Source organism: Musca autumnalis, unplaced genomic scaffold (genome assembly GCF_047663935.1).
Source record: "Musca autumnalis isolate F117 unplaced genomic scaffold, ASM4766393v1 scaffold_5, whole genome shotgun sequence".
NCBI classification, from domain to species: Eukaryota; Metazoa; Arthropoda; class Insecta; order Diptera; family Muscidae; genus Musca; species Musca autumnalis.
The window spans coordinates 159,353,003-159,372,699 of record NW_027412088.1 but is presented as its reverse complement, the minus strand read 5'-3'; the positions used below and the strand labels follow the sequence as shown (position 1 = coordinate 159,372,699).

General features: G+C 36.7%; 1 protein-coding gene across 4 annotated transcripts in view; it reads right to left on the bottom strand.

Moving 5' to 3' along the window:
• GlyT (Glycine transporter) overlaps positions 1-19,697 on the bottom strand; it is a 131,966-nt gene that overhangs the window by 18,505 nt on the left and 93,764 nt on the right. For all 4 annotated transcript variants that reach the window (XM_073990310.1, XM_073990308.1, XM_073990311.1 and 1 more), the window contains exon 3: positions 14,655-15,359. In XM_073990310.1, coding sequence (XP_073846411.1) covers positions 14,655-14,765 — 111 coding nt within the window. In that variant the 5' untranslated portion in view covers positions 14,766-15,359. The remainder of the gene's footprint in view (positions 1-14,654; positions 15,360-19,697) is intronic.

The following is a 19,697-nucleotide window of genomic DNA, read 5'->3' as shown; positions in this document are numbered from 1 at the left end:
TTTGTCGGTATAGGTTCACGCCTTCATATAGCCCCCATAGAATGGTACCTCCCAATTTTCGGTATTTTGAAGGTTGTGGTCTCAATATTCTACAGAAATGGCTGAAATTAGGTATTTAGTCTTCGCTGGCGATATAAAGCTTTCCCCCAGAAATTTGTCGATATTAGTCCACGCCTTCATATAGCCCCCATAGAACGGCACATCTCGATTTTCGGTATTTTGAAGGCTGTGGCCACAATAATCCCCCGAAATGGTTGAAATTTAGTATTTAGTCTTCATTTCGGATATAAAATCTTCAATATGAAATTCGTCGGTAAAGGTACATGCCTTCATATAGCCCCCATAGCCTCCCAAAAAAAGGGCTATATCGGTCCACGTTTTGATACAGCCTCTGTTGGGGGAGATCGCATCACATATTTTATAATTTATTTTGAATCTATCATAATTTGTTATAATTGTTTGTTTTATATAATTTGCTATGTTTTACTCATTGATTTTATAATTTAATTGAAAATTGTTTAAATTTCATTATTATCGACCCACCTCAATGTTGTGTATTTCGTACTTTGTCGTCCCACCCTAACGTACGCAGGTACGTTGGGCACATTGTGTCCGTTTTGTTAGTCGCAAGAAAACAACAACAACATTGCATACATAAAGTTTATGCATTTGTGTGTTCTTCGTTTTCTTCCTTTATGTTTCAAGGGCAACAACGACAACGTTGTTAGAAGCTGTTCTGTATGTATGTTCGTACATACATATTAGCAACTGTGGCCCGTTTTCTGTTGTTTGTTTTGATCATTAAATTATTGATCAATTTCTTGTTTGTCGCTCTATGTGTTTCAAATTTCATTTTGTTCCTCTCTTTGTGTGGCCCTACAAGAAGGGATTGTAATCAAATAGTTTTTAGTTGACATTTAACCGGCTAACCAAACAAATCGAAATAAAACTGTGAATTTGAAATTAAAACCTAGTGTTTTATTTACCTAATTTCGGGCGCAAACAAATTGAACTTTCTGTGCGAACATTTTGGCGACCGTGACAGGACGGTAGCCTTTAAAATTAAAGTAAATTAATTATTCGAAATAGTTAATTGAACATTTAAATAAAGTATTTGCATTTCAAAGTGACGTGCATTTCTTCGTTGGCGTTCTTGTTGTTGTTATACGCATTCGGTGTTACAACACAAATAATACAAACTTTTCGACTTTATTTAAAACTTTTCGTCGATTAATTTTAATTGCTGCGGCCGTTAAAAAGTTTTTGTTTTTTGAAAGGAATTATTAAATTCTTTAACAGAAAGTTGTTTTGTGGCTCGAAAAATTTGGTGTTACGCAATTGATAAATTGGTGACACAAACATACATACAAATATCGTTGTTCGTTACACATATAAACAAGTGTTTTCTGTTGGAAAATATTGGAAAATCAAATACTTTGATATTTAAGTAGCTCATCTCAACACATTAGCAAATAGACCACCATATTGAGTGAGAACTTTCTGATTTTTGGCGCTTTTATTTTGAAATAGAAGCTAATTTCTCCTTGCTGAATTTGCTAATCTCTTGCTGCCCAATTGTGTTTCCCTTGAATAATTTCTCAAAATGCCTAAAAACGACATCGATACCGTGGAAGAGAATACTAGTGCCTCCGATTTGATTTCTCTTAAACAACAAAGAAGTTCGATAAAGAAAAATATTGTGAACATCCAAAAGAAAATTGAAAAAGATGGTTCAAAAATGGACACAACTATTTTAGAATGTCGCTTGGACATTTTAGAGTCGTACTTTAAAGAATTGTGTGAAATACAAACTCAAATCGAAGCTATTAATGCTAGTGACAATACACGAATTGAATTAGAAGAAACATTTATTGTTGCCAAATCGAAAATATTAAAATTATTGAAGAAAACTCGTTGTTCGTTGTCGATGGAATCTAGTTTAATTAATGTTTCTATGGCTTGTGGTTCAAATTCTCGGTTACCTTCACTTAAGTTGCCCAATTTTGATGGAAAATATAGTGAATACCAAAGATTTATCACAGCGTTTAACAATATCGTGCATGATAACCCAACAATAAGTTTGATTGAAAAATTCAACTACTTGTTGAACTGTCTTTCGGGTCAAGCTTTAGCTGTTGTGCAACCATTTCAAGTTTGTGAAGAGAATTATGAAAAGGCTTTACAAAGATTGCAAGAAAGATATGACAATAAAGTGCTCATATTCTTAGAACATATCGAATCGTTGTTCAATGTTCCACAAATGCAAAAAAGTGATAGTGTCTCATTGCGCCATCTTATTGATACCGTGTCTGCTGTTCGTGGTTCGTTATTGTCGCTCGGATCAGAGGTAGATGTAATGAATGCAATTTTAGTGCATATGGTTCTATCAAAAGTGGACAGTGAAACAAAAGACAATTATGATGAGAAACAAGAATTTAAATCGTTGCCCTCGTGGGATTTTTGTTATGAACTTTTAAGTCGTCGTTGTCAATTCTTAGAAAGCCATAGTAAGAGAACTGAACTTCCAGAAAATATCACACAAACTAACTATTCACACAAACCTAAATCTCCTAGATTTAATCGGTCGGCTCATACTTTTGTCAACTCAAATTCGAATTGTTCATATTGTAACTCAAGTGAACATAACCTCTCAACTTGCTCGTCGTTCGCTAACATCGTTGTTTCTGAACGTTTTAATTTCGTAAAACTTAATGGACACTGTATTAACTGCCTTCGAAAAGGGCATATGGTCTCGAAGTGTTCCTCAAAATCTCGATGCAAAGTTTGTGATTCTGCACATCACACGATTTTGCATATTTTCAGTACCCCAGAACAACCCAGTACTTCAAATTCGAATAGTAATTCACCGCAACCATCAACCAGCTCAAATCCAGTTTCGTTCGTGGCTCGTTCTTTTCGAAGAGCTATAATTCCAACTGCAGTGATTATGATGAAGGATAATTGTGGTTCATTTCATACTGTAAGAGCTTTACTCGATTCGTGTTCTGAGTTGAATTTTATTTCGGAAGAAACCGCAAAGAGGCTCAAACTTAAATTTCGGCCATTCTCACAAGAAATATCGGGAATTGGAGAAGTTCGAACTGGAATTAAATTTTCTGTCGATACTACAGTCAAATCAAGAAGTAGTTCGTTCGTGTGGTCCTCGAAATTTGCTGTTACTAAAACGATATCGTCTCGCCAACCTGGCGAACCCATCAATACCTCGCAGTGGAAGATTCCTCCAAATATTGAACTTGCAGATCCGTGGTTCTACAAGCCTCAGCATATCGACGTGCTCCTAAGTGCCGAAGTCTTTTTCGATTTGATGTTAGCTGGCAAAATTTCATTGGGAAATGGATTACCGTGTCTCACTAATACAGTTTTCGGATGGATAGTTGGTGGTTCGTCGCCCAGTCGATCCCATTCAAATTCGTTGACGTGTAACTTAATCGTAAGTACACGAGAACAAAATATTGATGAAACTTTGAACCAATTCTGGAAAGTTGAGAAGTATTCCAAGTCTCCTTCAACATACACTGAAGCAGAAAAGGTCATCGAAGATCACATTATTGAAAATAATCGATTTGATTCTTATGGAAGGGTACAAGTTCGTCTTCCATTCAAGAAATTACCCAATTATATTGGTAACTCATTGGAAATATGTCGTAGACGTTTTTTGTCGCTCGAAAGACGACTTGAACGTGACTCAACTTTGAAATCGATGTATGAAGCAATCATGCAAGAATATGTGTCGCTCGGACACATGTCGCCCTACAACAAATCGTCGAATACTTCGCATTATATAATACCTCATCATTGTTTTCTCAAGCCTCATAGTAATTCCACAAAACTTCGAGTCGTATTTGATGCTTCAGATGGCACTTCGTCGAATCATTCGTTGAATGATAAATTGATGGTCGGTCCAACAATACAAGAGGATTTGATCATCACACTCTTTTTATTTCGCTGGAACAAATACGCTCTCACTGCAGAAATATCAAAGATGCATCGGCAGTTTCGTATTGGAGAACCGGATAGAAGTTCTCAACTTGTTTTGTGGAGAAATAACAAAGATGATAAGCATATCACATCGCATTCTTGTGGTTCGGAGGTTTTCCAAGAAAATCTTTACGTCGATGACGTACATACTGGCGTCGATAACGTCGAAACTCTAGGCCTCAAAGGGGACGAGTTGATACAAATCTTAAAATGGCATGGTATAGAATTAGCCAAATGGAGTTGTAACCATGCTGAAATCATCATAAAAACATCGGACAACATCACCAATATCTTGGGTATGTCTTGGAAATCTCGGCAAGATGTCTTCCACTATCGCCTCGAGTTGTCCGACGTCACAAATCCTACAAAAATATCAATTTTGTCGTTCGTATCCAAAGATCTTAGATTTTCTTGGAAGATTAAAAGTTGGAAGGTTGCTGTCATTGCGTTCCTCTGCAAAACGTGGCTCAAATTGAAATATAAAATAGAGAATTTTGTCTATTCGCCGCGTTTTTGGACTGATTTCAAAACAGTATATCAGTCTAAATCACATTCATCAACTTTGAAATGGCTTGTGACAAATCATGTCACAAAACTCAATGAACTAACTCGAAACATGTTTTGGATACATGTACCAGTCAGAAGGAATCCAGCTGATATTCTATTTCGTTGTTGTTGTGTTCCGGAGTCTTCATTCTTCTTTTGGTTTTATAGCCAACCGTCTCTCATTGAAGAAGTCTACAATTATCTTGATACTGGAGATGAAATCATTATAATTGTTGCAGAATTTCGAAAAGCTGTTTTCTATAAAAATACTATTTGTGGAGATACTGTCGTTCATGGCATTCCGGATAAGCATTTATCATATTCCAAATATATTCGATTAATTTGTTTTGTCTTTTATATCTCCAACAGATACCCAATAGATCGTTTCTCTTCGTCTCACTGCATTGTTACCCATCTATTGACAATAATGTTCAGCCGTCATTGCCTACAATTGTATTGTTTTCGAAAGACTTGCGAGGTGGTACTACAGATGATAACTGTGTTCCAACTGATAGCCATCTACCGAAGTCACCCTTCTCACATCATACTTGGCCTCCAGTCATGCCGTCCGACGACCATTTATGCAGCACATTCGTATACATGCTGACCTCAAACATTTTTACATGTCGTTCAATATACCAAGAAGAATTTCTTGAACCTTGACGTTTCAACGGGCGGAGGATGTTGGGGGAGATCGCATCACATATTTTATAATTTATTTTGAATCTATCATAATTTGTTATAATTGTTTGTTTTATATAATTTGCTATGTTTTACTCATTGATTTTATAATTTAATTGAAAATTGTTTAAATTTCATTATTATCGACCCACCTCAATGTTGTGTATTTCGTACTTTGTCGTCCCACCCTAACGTACGCAGGTACGTTGGGCACATTGTGTCCGTTTTGTTAGTCGCAAGAAAACAACAACAACATTGCATACATAAAGTTTATGCATTTGTGTGTTCTTCGTTTTCTTCCTTTATGTTTCAAGGGCAACAACGACAACGTTGTTAGAAGCTGTTCTGTATGTATGTTCGTACATACATATTAGCAACTGTGGCCCGTTTTCTGTTGTTTGTTTTGATCATTAAATTATTGATCAATTTCTTGTTTGTCGCTCTATGTGTTTCAAATTTCATTTTGTTCCTCTCTTTGTGTGGCCCTACAAGAAGGGATTGTAATCAAATAGTTTTTAGTTGACATTTAACCGGCTAACCAAACAAATCGAAATAAAACTGTGAATTTGAAATTAAAACCTAGTGTTTTATTTACCTAATTTCGGGCGCAAACAAATTGAACTTTCTGTGCGAACATTTTGGCGACCGTGACAGGACGGTAGCCTTTAAAATTAAAGTAAATTAATTATTCGAAATAGTTAATTGAACATTTAAATAAAGTATTTGCATTTCAAAGTGACGTGCATTTCTTCGTTGGCGTTCTTGTTGTTGTTATACGCATTCGGTGTTACAACACAAATAATACAAACTTTTCGACTTTATTTAAAACTTTTCGTCGATTAATTTTAATTGCTGCGGCCGTTAAAAATACATACATACAAATATCGTTGTTCGTTACACATATAAACAAGTGTTTTCTGTTGGAAAATATTGGAAAATCAAATACTTTGATATTTAAGTAGCTCATCTCAACACATTAGCAAATAGACCACCATATTGAGTGAGAACTTTCTGATTTTTGGCGCTTTTATTTTGAAATAGAAGCTAATTTCTCCTTGCTGAATTTGCTAATCTCTTGCTGCCCAATTGTGTTTCCCTTGAATAATTTCTCAAAATGCCTAAAAACGACATCGATACCGTGGAAGAGAATACTAGTGCCTCCGATTTGATTTCTCTTAAACAACAAAGAAGTTCGATAAAGAAAAATATTGTGAACATCCAAAAGAAAATTGAAAAAGATGGTTCAAAAATGGACACAACTATTTTAGAATGTCGCTTGGACATTTTAGAGTCGTACTTTAAAGAATTGTGTGAAATACAAACTCAAATCGAAGCTATTAATGCTAGTGACAATACACGAATTGAATTAGAAGAAACATTTATTGTTGCCAAATCGAAAATATTAAAATTATTGAAGAAAACTCGTTGTTCGTTGTCGATGGAATCTAGTTTAATTAATGTTTCTATGGCTTGTGGTTCAAATTCTCGGTTACCTTCACTTAAGTTGCCCAATTTTGATGGAAAATATAGTGAATACCAAAGATTTATCACAGCGTTTAACAATATCGTGCATGATAACCCAACAATAAGTTTGATTGAAAAATTCAACTACTTGTTGAACTGTCTTTCGGGTCAAGCTTTAGCTGTTGTGCAACCATTTCAAGTTTGTGAAGAGAATTATGAAAAGGCTTTACAAAGATTGCAAGAAAGATATGACAATAAAGTGCTCATATTCTTAGAACATATCGAATCGTTGTTCAATGTTCCACAAATGCAAAAAAGTGATAGTGTCTCATTGCGCCATCTTATTGATACCGTGTCTGCTGTTCGTGGTTCGTTATTGTCGCTCGGATCAGAGGTAGATGTAATGAATGCAATTTTAGTGCATATGGTTCTATCAAAAGTGGACAGTGAAACAAAAGACAATTATGATGAGAAACAAGAATTTAAATCGTTGCCCTCGTGGGATTTTTGTTATGAACTTTTAAGTCGTCGTTGTCAATTCTTAGAAAGCCATAGTAAGAGAACTGAACTTCCAGAAAATATCACACAAACTAACTATTCACACAAACCTAAATCTCCTAGATTTAATCGGTCGGCTCATACTTTTGTCAACTCAAATTCGAATTGTTCATATTGTAACTCAAGTGAACATAACCTCTCAACTTGCTCGTCGTTCGCTAACATCGTTGTTTCTGAACGTTTTAATTTCGTAAAACTTAATGGACACTGTATTAACTGCCTTCGAAAAGGGCATATGGTCTCGAAGTGTTCCTCAAAATCTCGATGCAAAGTTTGTGATTCTGCACATCACACGATTTTGCATATTTTCAGTACCCCAGAACAACCCAGTACTTCAAATTCGAATAGTAATTCACCGCAACCATCAACCAGCTCAAATCCAGTTTCGTTCGTGGCTCGTTCTTTTCGAAGAGCTATAATTCCAACTGCAGTGATTATGATGAAGGATAATTGTGGTTCATTTCATACTGTAAGAGCTTTACTCGATTCGTGTTCTGAGTTGAATTTTATTTCGGAAGAAACCGCAAAGAGGCTCAAACTTAAATTTCGGCCATTCTCACAAGAAATATCGGGAATTGGAGAAGTTCGAACTGGAATTAAATTTTCTGTCGATACTACAGTCAAATCAAGAAGTAGTTCGTTCGTGTGGTCCTCGAAATTTGCTGTTACTAAAACGATATCGTCTCGCCAACCTGGCGAACCCATCAATACCTCGCAGTGGAAGATTCCTCCAAATATTGAACTTGCAGATCCGTGGTTCTACAAGCCTCAGCATATCGACGTGCTCCTAAGTGCCGAAGTCTTTTTCGATTTGATGTTAGCTGGCAAAATTTCATTGGGAAATGGATTACCGTGTCTCACTAATACAGTTTTCGGATGGATAGTTGGTGGTTCGTCGCCCAGTCGATCCCATTCAAATTCGTTGACGTGTAACTTAATCGTAAGTACACGAGAACAAAATATTGATGAAACTTTGAACCAATTCTGGAAAGTTGAGAAGTATTCCAAGTCTCCTTCAACATACACTGAAGCAGAAAAGGTCATCGAAGATCACATTATTGAAAATAATCGATTTGATTCTTATGGAAGGGTACAAGTTCGTCTTCCATTCAAGAAATTACCCAATTATATTGGTAACTCATTGGAAATATGTCGTAGACGTTTTTTGTCGCTCGAAAGACGACTTGAACGTGACTCAACTTTGAAATCGATGTATGAAGCAATCATGCAAGAATATGTGTCGCTCGGACACATGTCGCCCTACAACAAATCGTCGAATACTTCGCATTATATAATACCTCATCATTGTTTTCTCAAGCCTCATAGTAATTCCACAAAACTTCGAGTCGTATTTGATGCTTCAGATGGCACTTCGTCGAATCATTCGTTGAATGATAAATTGATGGTCGGTCCAACAATACAAGAGGATTTGATCATCACACTCTTTTTATTTCGCTGGAACAAATACGCTCTCACTGCAGAAATATCAAAGATGCATCGGCAGTTTCGTATTGGAGAACCGGATAGAAGTTCTCAACTTGTTTTGTGGAGAAATAACAAAGATGATAAGCATATCACATCGCATTCTTGTGGTTCGGAGGTTTTCCAAGAAAATCTTTACGTCGATGACGTACATACTGGCGTCGATAACGTCGAAACTCTAGGCCTCAAAGGGGACGAGTTGATACAAATCTTAAAATGGCATGGTATAGAATTAGCCAAATGGAGTTGTAACCATGCTGAAATCATCATAAAAACATCGGACAACATCACCAATATCTTGGGTATGTCTTGGAAATCTCGGCAAGATGTCTTCCACTATCGCCTCGAGTTGTCCGACGTCACAAATCCTACAAAAATATCAATTTTGTCGTTCGTATCCAAAGATCTTAGATTTTCTTGGAAGATTAAAAGTTGGAAGGTTGCTGTCATTGCGTTCCTCTGCAAAACGTGGCTCAAATTGAAATATAAAATAGAGAATTTTGTCTATTCGCCGCGTTTTTGGACTGATTTCAAAACAGTATATCAGTCTAAATCACATTCATCAACTTTGAAATGGCTTGTGACAAATCATGTCACAAAACTCAATGAACTAACTCGAAACATGTTTTGGATACATGTACCAGTCAGAAGGAATCCAGCTGATATTCTATTTCGTTGTTGTTGTGTTCCGGAGTCTTCATTCTTCTTTTGGTTTTATAGCCAACCGTCTCTCATTGAAGAAGTCTACAATTATCTTGATACTGGAGATGAAATCATTATAATTGTTGCAGAATTTCGAAAAGCTGTTTTCTATAAAAATACTATTTGTGGAGATACTGTCGTTCATGGCATTCCGGATAAGCATTTATCATATTCCAAATATATTCGATTAATTTGTTTTGTCTTTTATATCTCCAACAGATACCCAATAGATCGTTTCTCTTCGTCTCACTGCATTGTTACCCATCTATTGACAATAATGTTCAGCCGTCATTGCCTACAATTGTATTGTTTTCGAAAGACTTGCGAGGTGGTACTACAGATGATAACTGTGTTCCAACTGATAGCCATCTACCGAAGTCACCCTTCTCACATCATACTTGGCCTCCAGTCATGCCGTCCGACGACCATTTATGCAGCACATTCGTATACATGCTGACCTCAAACATTTTTACATGTCGTTCAATATACCAAGAAGAATTTCTTGAACCTTGACGTTTCAACGGGCGGAGGATGTTGGGGGAGATCGCATCACATATTTTATAATTTATTTTGAATCTATCATAATTTGTTATAATTGTTTGTTTTATATAATTTGCTATGTTTTACTCATTGATTTTATAATTTAATTGAAAATTGTTTAAATTTCATTATTATCGACCCACCTCAATGTTGTGTATTTCGTACTTTGTCGTCCCACCCTAACGTACGCAGGTACGTTGGGCACATTGTGTCGCAAGAAAACAACAACAACATTGCATACATAAAGTTTATGCATTTGCGTGTTCTTCGTTTTCTTCCTTTATGTTTCAAGGGCAACAACGACAACGTTGTTAGAAGCTGTTCTGTATGTATGTTCGTACATACTTATTAGCAACTGTGGCCCGTTTTCTGTTGTTTGTTTTGATCATTAAATTATTGATCAATTTCTTGTTTGTCGCTCTATGTGTTTCAAATTTCATTTTGTTCCTCTCTTTGTGTGGTCCTACAAGAAGGGATTGTAATCAAATAGTTTTTAGTTGACATTTAACCGGCTAACCAAACAAATCGAAATAAAACTGTGAATTTGAAATTAAAACCTAGTGTTTTATTTACCTAATTTCGGGCGCAAACAAATTGAACTTTCTGTGCGAACAGCCTCCATAGAACGGTACCACCCTGTTTTCGGTATTTTTAAGGTTTTAGCCTTATTATCACACCGAAATGACTGAAATTTGGCACTTAGTCTTCCTTGGGAGTATTCAACTTTCCTCCCGTAATTTGTCGGTATAGGTTCACGCCTGCATATAGCCCCCATAGAACGGTACCTCCCAATTTTCGGTATTTTGAAGGTTGTGGCCTCAATATTCCACCGAAATGGCTGAAATTTGGTATTTAGTCTTCGCTGGGGGTATAAAACTTTCCCCCAGAAATTTGTCGGTATTAATCCACGCCTTCATATAGCCCACATAGAACTGTACCTCTCGATTTTCATTATTTTGATGGCTGTGGCCACAATATCCCCCGAAATGGTTCAAATTTGGTATTTCCAAATTCCATATGAAATTCGTTGGTATAGGTCCACGCCTTTATACATGGCCCCCATAGAACTGTACCTCCCGATTTTCGTAGATCTAAAGGTTGTGATGTCAATATCCCACCGAAAGACTGCAATTTGTTATTTAATCATCAATGGGGTTATAAAATATTCCAGGAGAGAATTATCAGTATAGGTCCCCGTCTGCCTATATCCCCCATAGAAGCGTACCTATTGATTTTCGATATTTTAAAGGTTTTAGCCACATCTTACCGAAATATTGGAAATTTAGTATTTAGTCTTCTTTGAGTCTAAAACTTTCCGCCAGAAATGTTTAGGTATAGATCGACGTTTTGATATAGCCCCCATAGAACGCTACCTCTCGAATTTCGGTATTTTGGAGGTTAGCCACATTGTTTTACCGAAATTGCTGAAATTTGGTATTTAGCCTTCTTAATAAACGGAACGAGACAAATTGTTCCATTTTACTTCTCGTGGTGAAGGGTGTAAAAAGTCCGGCCCGAAACTCTCGAAGAGTGTTAACGATTTGGTCCAAACTTCGCACATCGTAAAATTTCTTTCATATACAGATCAGACTATATGGGTCTAATCTTTTAGGTACCTCCCGAACAAATGTCGAAAATGTTTCGAAAAGGAGCAGTTTAAGGACACGCATCCGATCGTCTTGGTTTTTTGTTACATCAGGTCATATTCGCGGCATTTATTACAACCGTAAAACATTTTTTCTGGGGCAAGTTCATACTTCGAATTGATTATACGATTTGGCGAAACTTTCTACATCATGAAATGTCTTCCAAACGTACATGAAGTTTCAAGACGGTACAGTTTAACGGCTTTTCGTGGATCGTTTTGAAATTATTACATTGTACCTTCGGTTATGGTCTTGTTTACAGATATATAATTGTATTTATCCAAAATATTTAAAAATCTGACGGTAACCACCAAAAGGGCCTGTTGGACGGTGACATTGATACAACTTTGCACATCGCAATATAATTTTATTTAATATATAATTGGTATAAAATAATATAATATTAACAACTCCTTCCTTTACCTTCCTTACAAAAGTTCAGAATTTTCGCTTAAGGGCAGATTAAAGGCCGCCCGATTTTTTTGAAATTTTCATCGAAAGTAGTCCTTGTAATTCTGATACAACGACATACTATTTTATCGTGGCCAAGTCTCTGGTTATTGACATAATGTTCCAAGAGGTCTAAGAAGCCTTTAAGAGATTTCACTTAGTTTTAATGTCCAAACTCATATACTAAGAAGTGAGAAAAGACTATAGTCGGTACGGGGCCGACTATGTGATACCCTACACCACTACCTCTGTGCATAATCTTCTCACTCGAAAACATTTCTGTTAGGGAGATATGAAAGTTTTCACCTATCCGGCTTTTATACCAAATGACTTAAGGCGAATTGAACCAAAATAATTAATATTTAATTTTATATTTGACTACTATCGACATCACCAACATCAATATCGTCACCATAAATGCCCGAAGACGTAACCGACATGAAAATCGAAATTCGTTTTTTGACGTAATCTGATACATAAAGCTAAAATACATGCTCTGGCAAAATTACAAGCTTCTACGTTCAAAAACAAGGATCCTATTCCAGAAATTGCATTTCGAAAAATGGGATAATATTGCGGTTTTTTTTTTGTAATGGAGGATCTCAGAACTAAGCAATTCAGCGGTTTTGGTTTCACTACTTATTCCCCTTCGTATTTGATCGATAATATCCCATATACTCGCCTCCATAAGATTAATATTCCATAAAACAGTTTTTAATTTTATAACGTTTTTTGTTTCTCCTGTAAAGTTTTGGTTTTGTGGGTTACGTCTTCGGGCATTTATGGTGACGATATGCTTCTACCTCTGGGAGAAAATTTCGTGATGATCCGATCAAAATTCCGACCTGTAGTGTTATTGCAGAAGAAGTGGAAAAAAGAGATGCATTAGAGACTATTGCGATATCTCTATTATTTGACCACATACGCCAACCTAATTTGCATAATTTTAAAGATGGGATTTTCTACATTCTTAGTCAGGTTTTGCTTTTAGATGGTCCCCAACCAAAGCTGCGATATTCGTCATTATTATTAAAATCGCAAAAATGAAAAGTTGGGTTCTATTAGCGGATATTGCAATATCTTCGTTGTATGACCACATACGAAAACCTACGTTACATCGTGGCAAAGGTGATATCTTCTACTTTCATTAGCAGGTCCCGCAAGGGAAGAAGCCTATAGATTTTGGTGATGGTCGGGTAATATTCAGGGGTCGTAATGGACAAAAAACTTTTTTTGGAGAAAAAGTCAACATTTTATTTCAAAGCGAATATCTCCGCTTCTATATGGGGTACATCCGACCATTATTTCGACGCGTTACAAACTTTTTGGCCAAAACCAACTTATAATACCCTTCCCACATAGTGGTGGTGTAGGGTATAAAATTTTCAGTCATATTATATAAAATATGTTAACAGTTCGCAAATTCTGAAAGGGTGAAACTCGAATTCATCGATTGTACAACATTTTTGGTTTTCACCATATGTATATATACCCTTGTCTTGGTGTGGTCAAAGAATTGAAAGCTGTAGCCAAAAACGGCAAAATATCTAAAATCGGGCGGTACCATTATCATTACGGCATACCAAAAACAATGTCGATACCCAGCTAACAATTTTTTTCCGAGGGCTCTGATTTCCGTTTTTTTCCGAAATTTTCTGAATATTTTTTAGATATTTGTCGATTTCTCTAATATTTTTCTAGAAATTGTACCGATCTTCTAAAACTTTTTTTAAGAATCTCTGCACATTTTCTGAAGAACCTTAAGAATCTCGTTCCGAATTCGTTCCGATTTCTAATCGATTTTCTAAGGGATCTTTTTGTTCGATTGTTGTCGAATAACAAAGCGATTTTTTATAAAATTCGCATATACAGTTTTTGAATTGTTTTAATATAAATGCAACATATAATAATTCAAGCTAGTGTTGATAGCTTTAACATACTCGTGCGCATTCTTCTACTATTAATCACAAAATGATCACAACAGGGAAAATCATTAGGACGTTTGAAATTAGAATCATCCATAAATAGCCCATTAAAAGAGAATTGTTTCTGAGTTGGGGATTTGTTCTGTGTTGTCTGTCAATATCAAAGGCGTCAGCGGCCAAGAATTTCATCAGATTTGTTCCAGAAAATCTAATCTTTTCTTCGAATTTTTCCAGAATTTCTTTCCGAATTCGGACCGATTTTCTTCAAAAAAAATCTAAATTTTCCACCGAATTTTCCAGAATTTTTTTACGAATTCGGACCGCATTCGTTGGGAAACTCTAATATTTTGTTAGAATTTTCTTAGAAAATTCTTTCCGATTTCGGTGGACAAGTCCATACAAAATTTGTACCGATTTCGGAAAGAATTCGTCATCAGAATCGGCAACTTGTCCAGAGATTCTGACCGAATTCGCAAAGAAGTCGGAAAAAATGTTTGCTGGGTACATGACTCAGACTTGACTTGTGCACTAATTTCGGCGTTCGCTCTCATTTCGTTGGATACTAGAAAATACTTTCTGCGGTACTTTGCATATATTATTTTGGCATTTTAAATATTATTTGAAGTATTATAATAAAAAAATTAAACATATAAAAACTTACCTCCCACAAATCGACATCCAGGCAGGTACTGGATTCCTTGTTTGGTTTAAGTTTTTTCTGTTTCGATTTTGATTTTGATTTGGATGAACCAGAAGAACCCTTCTTGTCCATGGTGACGACGGTGTTGATGATGACGATTGAAAGGAAGTACAAATTATTTTTAGCACTTTCAGTTTCTTGTTTTTTTAGTTGTTGTTATATATATTTCCGGCAATATTCAATATTTAACTATTTTTATTTCAAGCTTTTTTTGTGCATTTCATACGAATTTTGTTTGGCAGATAGTCAATCCTTTAAAATTATTTGCATCCAAGAAAAATTTGATTTTAATTTTAAAAATTCAGCTGCTGTTGATATTATTTTTGGAAATTGTCTTTATTTTACACTAAAACTATTAGCATTGACTGAAGCATAGACTCGAAACGGTGGCAGCGCTAGGTGTCATCATCAACATTGGGCTACTTGCAGGCATTGACATATCATCCAGCGGTGTCAGCACCATTGAGGCTGTTGTCATCGTGCGGCTTTGTTTGATCATTGACATTGTCAGGTATTGAAGGCTTATGAACTGCACTCACACAAATGAATTCATTGAAATTTCAATGCTGCTGCCACTGTGATGAAATATCCCAATAGAGAAAGCATTTGTTCGGGTTTTTTTCTTTTTGCTGTTCCAATATCAAGCCCCCTTGTTCGTCATTTAATCTAAAAGTAGAAAAAAAGTTTGTTAAAAAAAACCTTTATTGCAATAAAAACACAACAACAACAACAAGGCAAGAACATAAAAAATATAAACTCAAAATGAACAGCAACAATAGGTGTGTACGATAACTTTCCCAGCAAAAATTACTCAGTCAATTCCAGCAACCTCTCTCAGTGAATTTTACTCTCTCAAGCAAGAAAAATTGCAGAAAGTTATCGAACAACAATTTGTAAAAACTTGCAAGAAATCAACTGTTTTGAAAAAGAAGAAGAAGAAGAAAAGTTTTGCATCAATTTGATGTCCTTGTTTTCCATGATTTTTTACATTTTTCAGCTTTTGATGTTTAATTTTTTGATATTTCAATGTTTAATTTTGTTTTCGCCAAACAAGAATAAAAAATAAAACAAAACAAATGTTTTCAAATCAGCTGATCAGACTTGCAAATTTTTGCGGGACAAATTTTCCCAGCAAAAATTTGCAAGTTCTCAGTCACAAAACTCTCCAAAAATCTCTCCAAACTCGCTCTCTTTTGCTGGATAATTTTGTTATCGAACAGCATTCAGCAATAATTTGTACGAATTTGTACAAATTATTGGGTTATCGTACACACCTAATAAAGGAAAAACTTTGTTGTTTGTTGGGTAAAGACGGAGAAAACAAGTTATCTGATCTGTTCAGTGTTTGAATGCAGGTGTGTGTATGTGTGTGTGATGAAGAGTTTGTGAGGATGTTCGAGAGTGTTTATTAAAGTTTTTTTCTTTTTTAATTGAATTCGATGAAAATAATGATTAACACATGTTGGCAATTCCATTAGTTCGTCAACATTTAATTTGTTAAATTTTTTTCTTCCACTTTTTACAATGTTGAATAATGAATTAGGTTTTAAACTAGAAGAAGAAGAGCAAGATGTTGTTCGCATTTATTAATGTGGGTTTAGGAAAAAATACATACCAAGCGAATCTGTATCTGAAATATACGCAAAGTGAAAAAATCGCTTGGCGGGCGTAGTAAAAGGGTACAATGCTACTATTACAGAAAGTGCAATGGGATGGCGAAAAGATTACAAATTGTAATACTCCAATAATATCCTAAGGACAGAGCGTATGTGTTATGGCACAGGTTTATAACTCGTAGGCAGAAACATATTCCATATTGCCATCGATGCCTTAGCTTCAATCATAGGGCACGAGGTTATCATGTCCGGCACGATGTACGTTGCCACTGTGAGGGGGGTCATTTTTCGACTGGTTGCCATAATTCTCTTAATTACACTATCAACATTATTAAGGTAATCTTGTGCAAACAATTTGAGCTCAGGATTATTTGAAAGGCCAGACCTAAACGACAAAACCCCTAGTTGGGTTTTGATGTGTCAGATTCAGCATGGATTTTCTGGCCCCATCTAAACATGGTTAAATATTGACTTTTTAAAGCAATTCTGGGCTATATCTCCGAAACCTATGTGAATATTCATCTGACCACTGAAGCAAAATTGCAGATAAGGGCAAGAATAAAATATTTGGAGAAATAATGAACTCGAAAAATTACATTTATTGTCTCAAATTTTTTTTATATTTCGCACCATATCTCCAAAACCGTTAATTTTTTCTTAATATTTCTTTTGATTTAATAAATATGTCCATAATGTGGTGAAATCCGAAATGCGAGAATAAACTGTTGGTGTGAACTGTGTTTGAAATACGTGTTATAAATGATATGGTGCAAAACCGCTGAAACAACATGAAGTAAGCATTTTAGAGTTTCAGAATGTTCTGAAGAATTGCTGAGAACATTATTTGGACAATTTTTTTTCTAAGGGTTACTTCGGTCAACTCTCAATAGTTTAGCCGATAAAATGTTCTATATTTAATCGATTTTGATGCTCTAGGTGGAGTTTTTCTTATGTGGTATGTTCAAAAGATTAATTCCACTAGTTACTTACTTAGGTTAGGTTAGGTTAGGTTAAAGTTAGTTACTTACTTACTTAGCTGGCCCGTTACAGAACATTTGTTCTATAGGCCGAACTAAGAAAAGATCTCCATTTCTCTCTGTCTATTGCTTCTCTTTCTGGAATACCGCGCCTTGTCATCTCTTCATCTACTTGTTTGCGCAATCTATTCATTGGCCTGCAAATTCTGCGTGCACCGCCAAGCGGCTCATATTTATACGGTTCATCATCGCTCATTCTTATGATATGGCCTAGGCAACGCAATCGTTGCATCTCGATACGTTTAACTATATTGTTGTCGATGTATAGCAGATACAGCTCGTGGTTCATGCGACGTCGATATTCACCGTCAACGCAGATTGGTCCGTAGATCTTTCGAAGAATTTTTCTCTCAAACACACCAAGCGCTGCCTTATCTGCTTACGCAAGTACCCAAGCTTCGGAACCATACATCAGCACGGGTAGTATCAGTGTTTTGTAGAGCGTTATTTTTGTTTGACGAGATGTGGCTTTGTTTTTAAACAGCTTACTTAAGCCAAAGTAGCATCTGTTGGCCAATACAATTCTTCTTTTTATTTCACAACTGATGTCATTTGTTGTGTTTACGACGGTGCCGAGGTAGACGAAGTCTTTTACTACCTTAAAATTGTAGGAACCAATGTCAACAGTTGGCCTGATCTCTTTGGACGCATTGCGCGTCGACACCATCAACTTAGTATTCCCGCCGTTTACCGCCAGACCCACTTTAGCAGATTCTCCTTCGACCTTCATAAAGGTATCTGTTACTTCTTTTACTGATCGTCCCATGATGTCTATATCATCAGCATAAGCAAGTAACATGTGGCTATTGGTGTAGATTGTGCCACTTCTTTTGACGTTTGCCTCTCGAATAACCTTTTCCAGCAGGATGTTCAAGAGATCACACGAGAGGCTGTCTCCTTGCCTGAAACTTCTTTTTGGTACAAAATTCTTCGGAGAGGTTCTGTCCTACTTTAAATGAGGATTTCGTGTCAGTTAAAGTCATTTTACAAAGCCGAATGAGCTTTGCGGGGATACCAAATTCAGACATGGCCTGGAATACCTTTGAACGTAGTGGGCTGTCGAAGGCAGCTTTATAATCGACAAAAAGGTGGTAGGTGTCGATCTGCATCTCTTGGGTCTTCTCCAGGATTTCCCGCAGGGTAAATATCTGGTCAATGGTGGACTTGCCAGGTCTAAAGCCGCATTGGTATGGCCCAATTATCTCGTTGACCATGGGATTAAGTCGTTAGCACAATATTTCTGGCACGATCTTGTAGGCAATCGGGAGTAGACTTATGCCCCTATAGTTAGAGCATACAGTCTTATCTCCTTTCTTATGGACGGGGCACAGGATACTCAGGTTCCAATCGTCGGGTACTCGTTCTTCCTGTCAGATGGTGCTAACTAGCTGATGATTACACCTTATCAGCGTGTCGCCTCCGGTTTTGAACAGCTCGGCTGGTAAGCCATCGACTCCTGCTGCCTTATTATTCTTCAGCCGGTTTATTGCTGTCTTAACCTCATCTTGGCTGGGCGGTACACATTCAATACCATCTTCTGGGATTGGATCTGTGGTATCTTCGTCGTCTTTGCTGGATTCCAACAGGTTTGAAAAATGCTCTTTCCATATCCTGAGCACACTATCTGCATCAGTTACCAAATTTCCTTGCTGGTCTCTACAGGAGGAGGTGCCTGTACCAAAGCCATCAGTTTAATGCTTCACTCTTTGGTAGAATTTTCGGACTTCATCCTGGCTCCTGTACATCTCGATTTTGTCACACTCCCGCTTTTCCATCTCTTTTTCTCTCCTTTTCTCCCGATATCTCTCTCGTGCGCTACGCGTTGCTACGGATTGTAAAGTAGCCCTTTAGCCCTTGGTGGAGGTCTCTGGTATCCAAGTATGGATTTTGCGGCTGTTTGCATGGAGTGGGCAATACTTTGCCATTGCGCTGATATATTATCGGGATGAGGAGTGCTTTGATTAAGCAATTGGGCTAGTTGAGTGGAATATGCTGTGGCTATCTGTTGTGATTGCAGCTTACCGATGTCTAACTTTCGTGTTGTGTCTGTTCGTACTTTGTTTGCTACGTTTAACCGGGTGCGTACCTTTGCTGCAACTAGTTAGTGGTCCGAGTCTATGTTTGCTCCTCGGTACGAGCGCACATCCAACACTCTATGAATGTCTTCCATCTGTCACAACGTGATCAATTTGATTTCTTGTTTTCTGATCTGAAGACAGCCAGGTGCCCTTATGGATGTCGAGATGTTTAAATCTGGTGCTGCTAACTACCATGTTTTTTGCTGCTGTGAAATATATCAGCCTCATGCCATTGTCAGATGTTTCATTGTGGAGACTGAATTTTCCGACTGT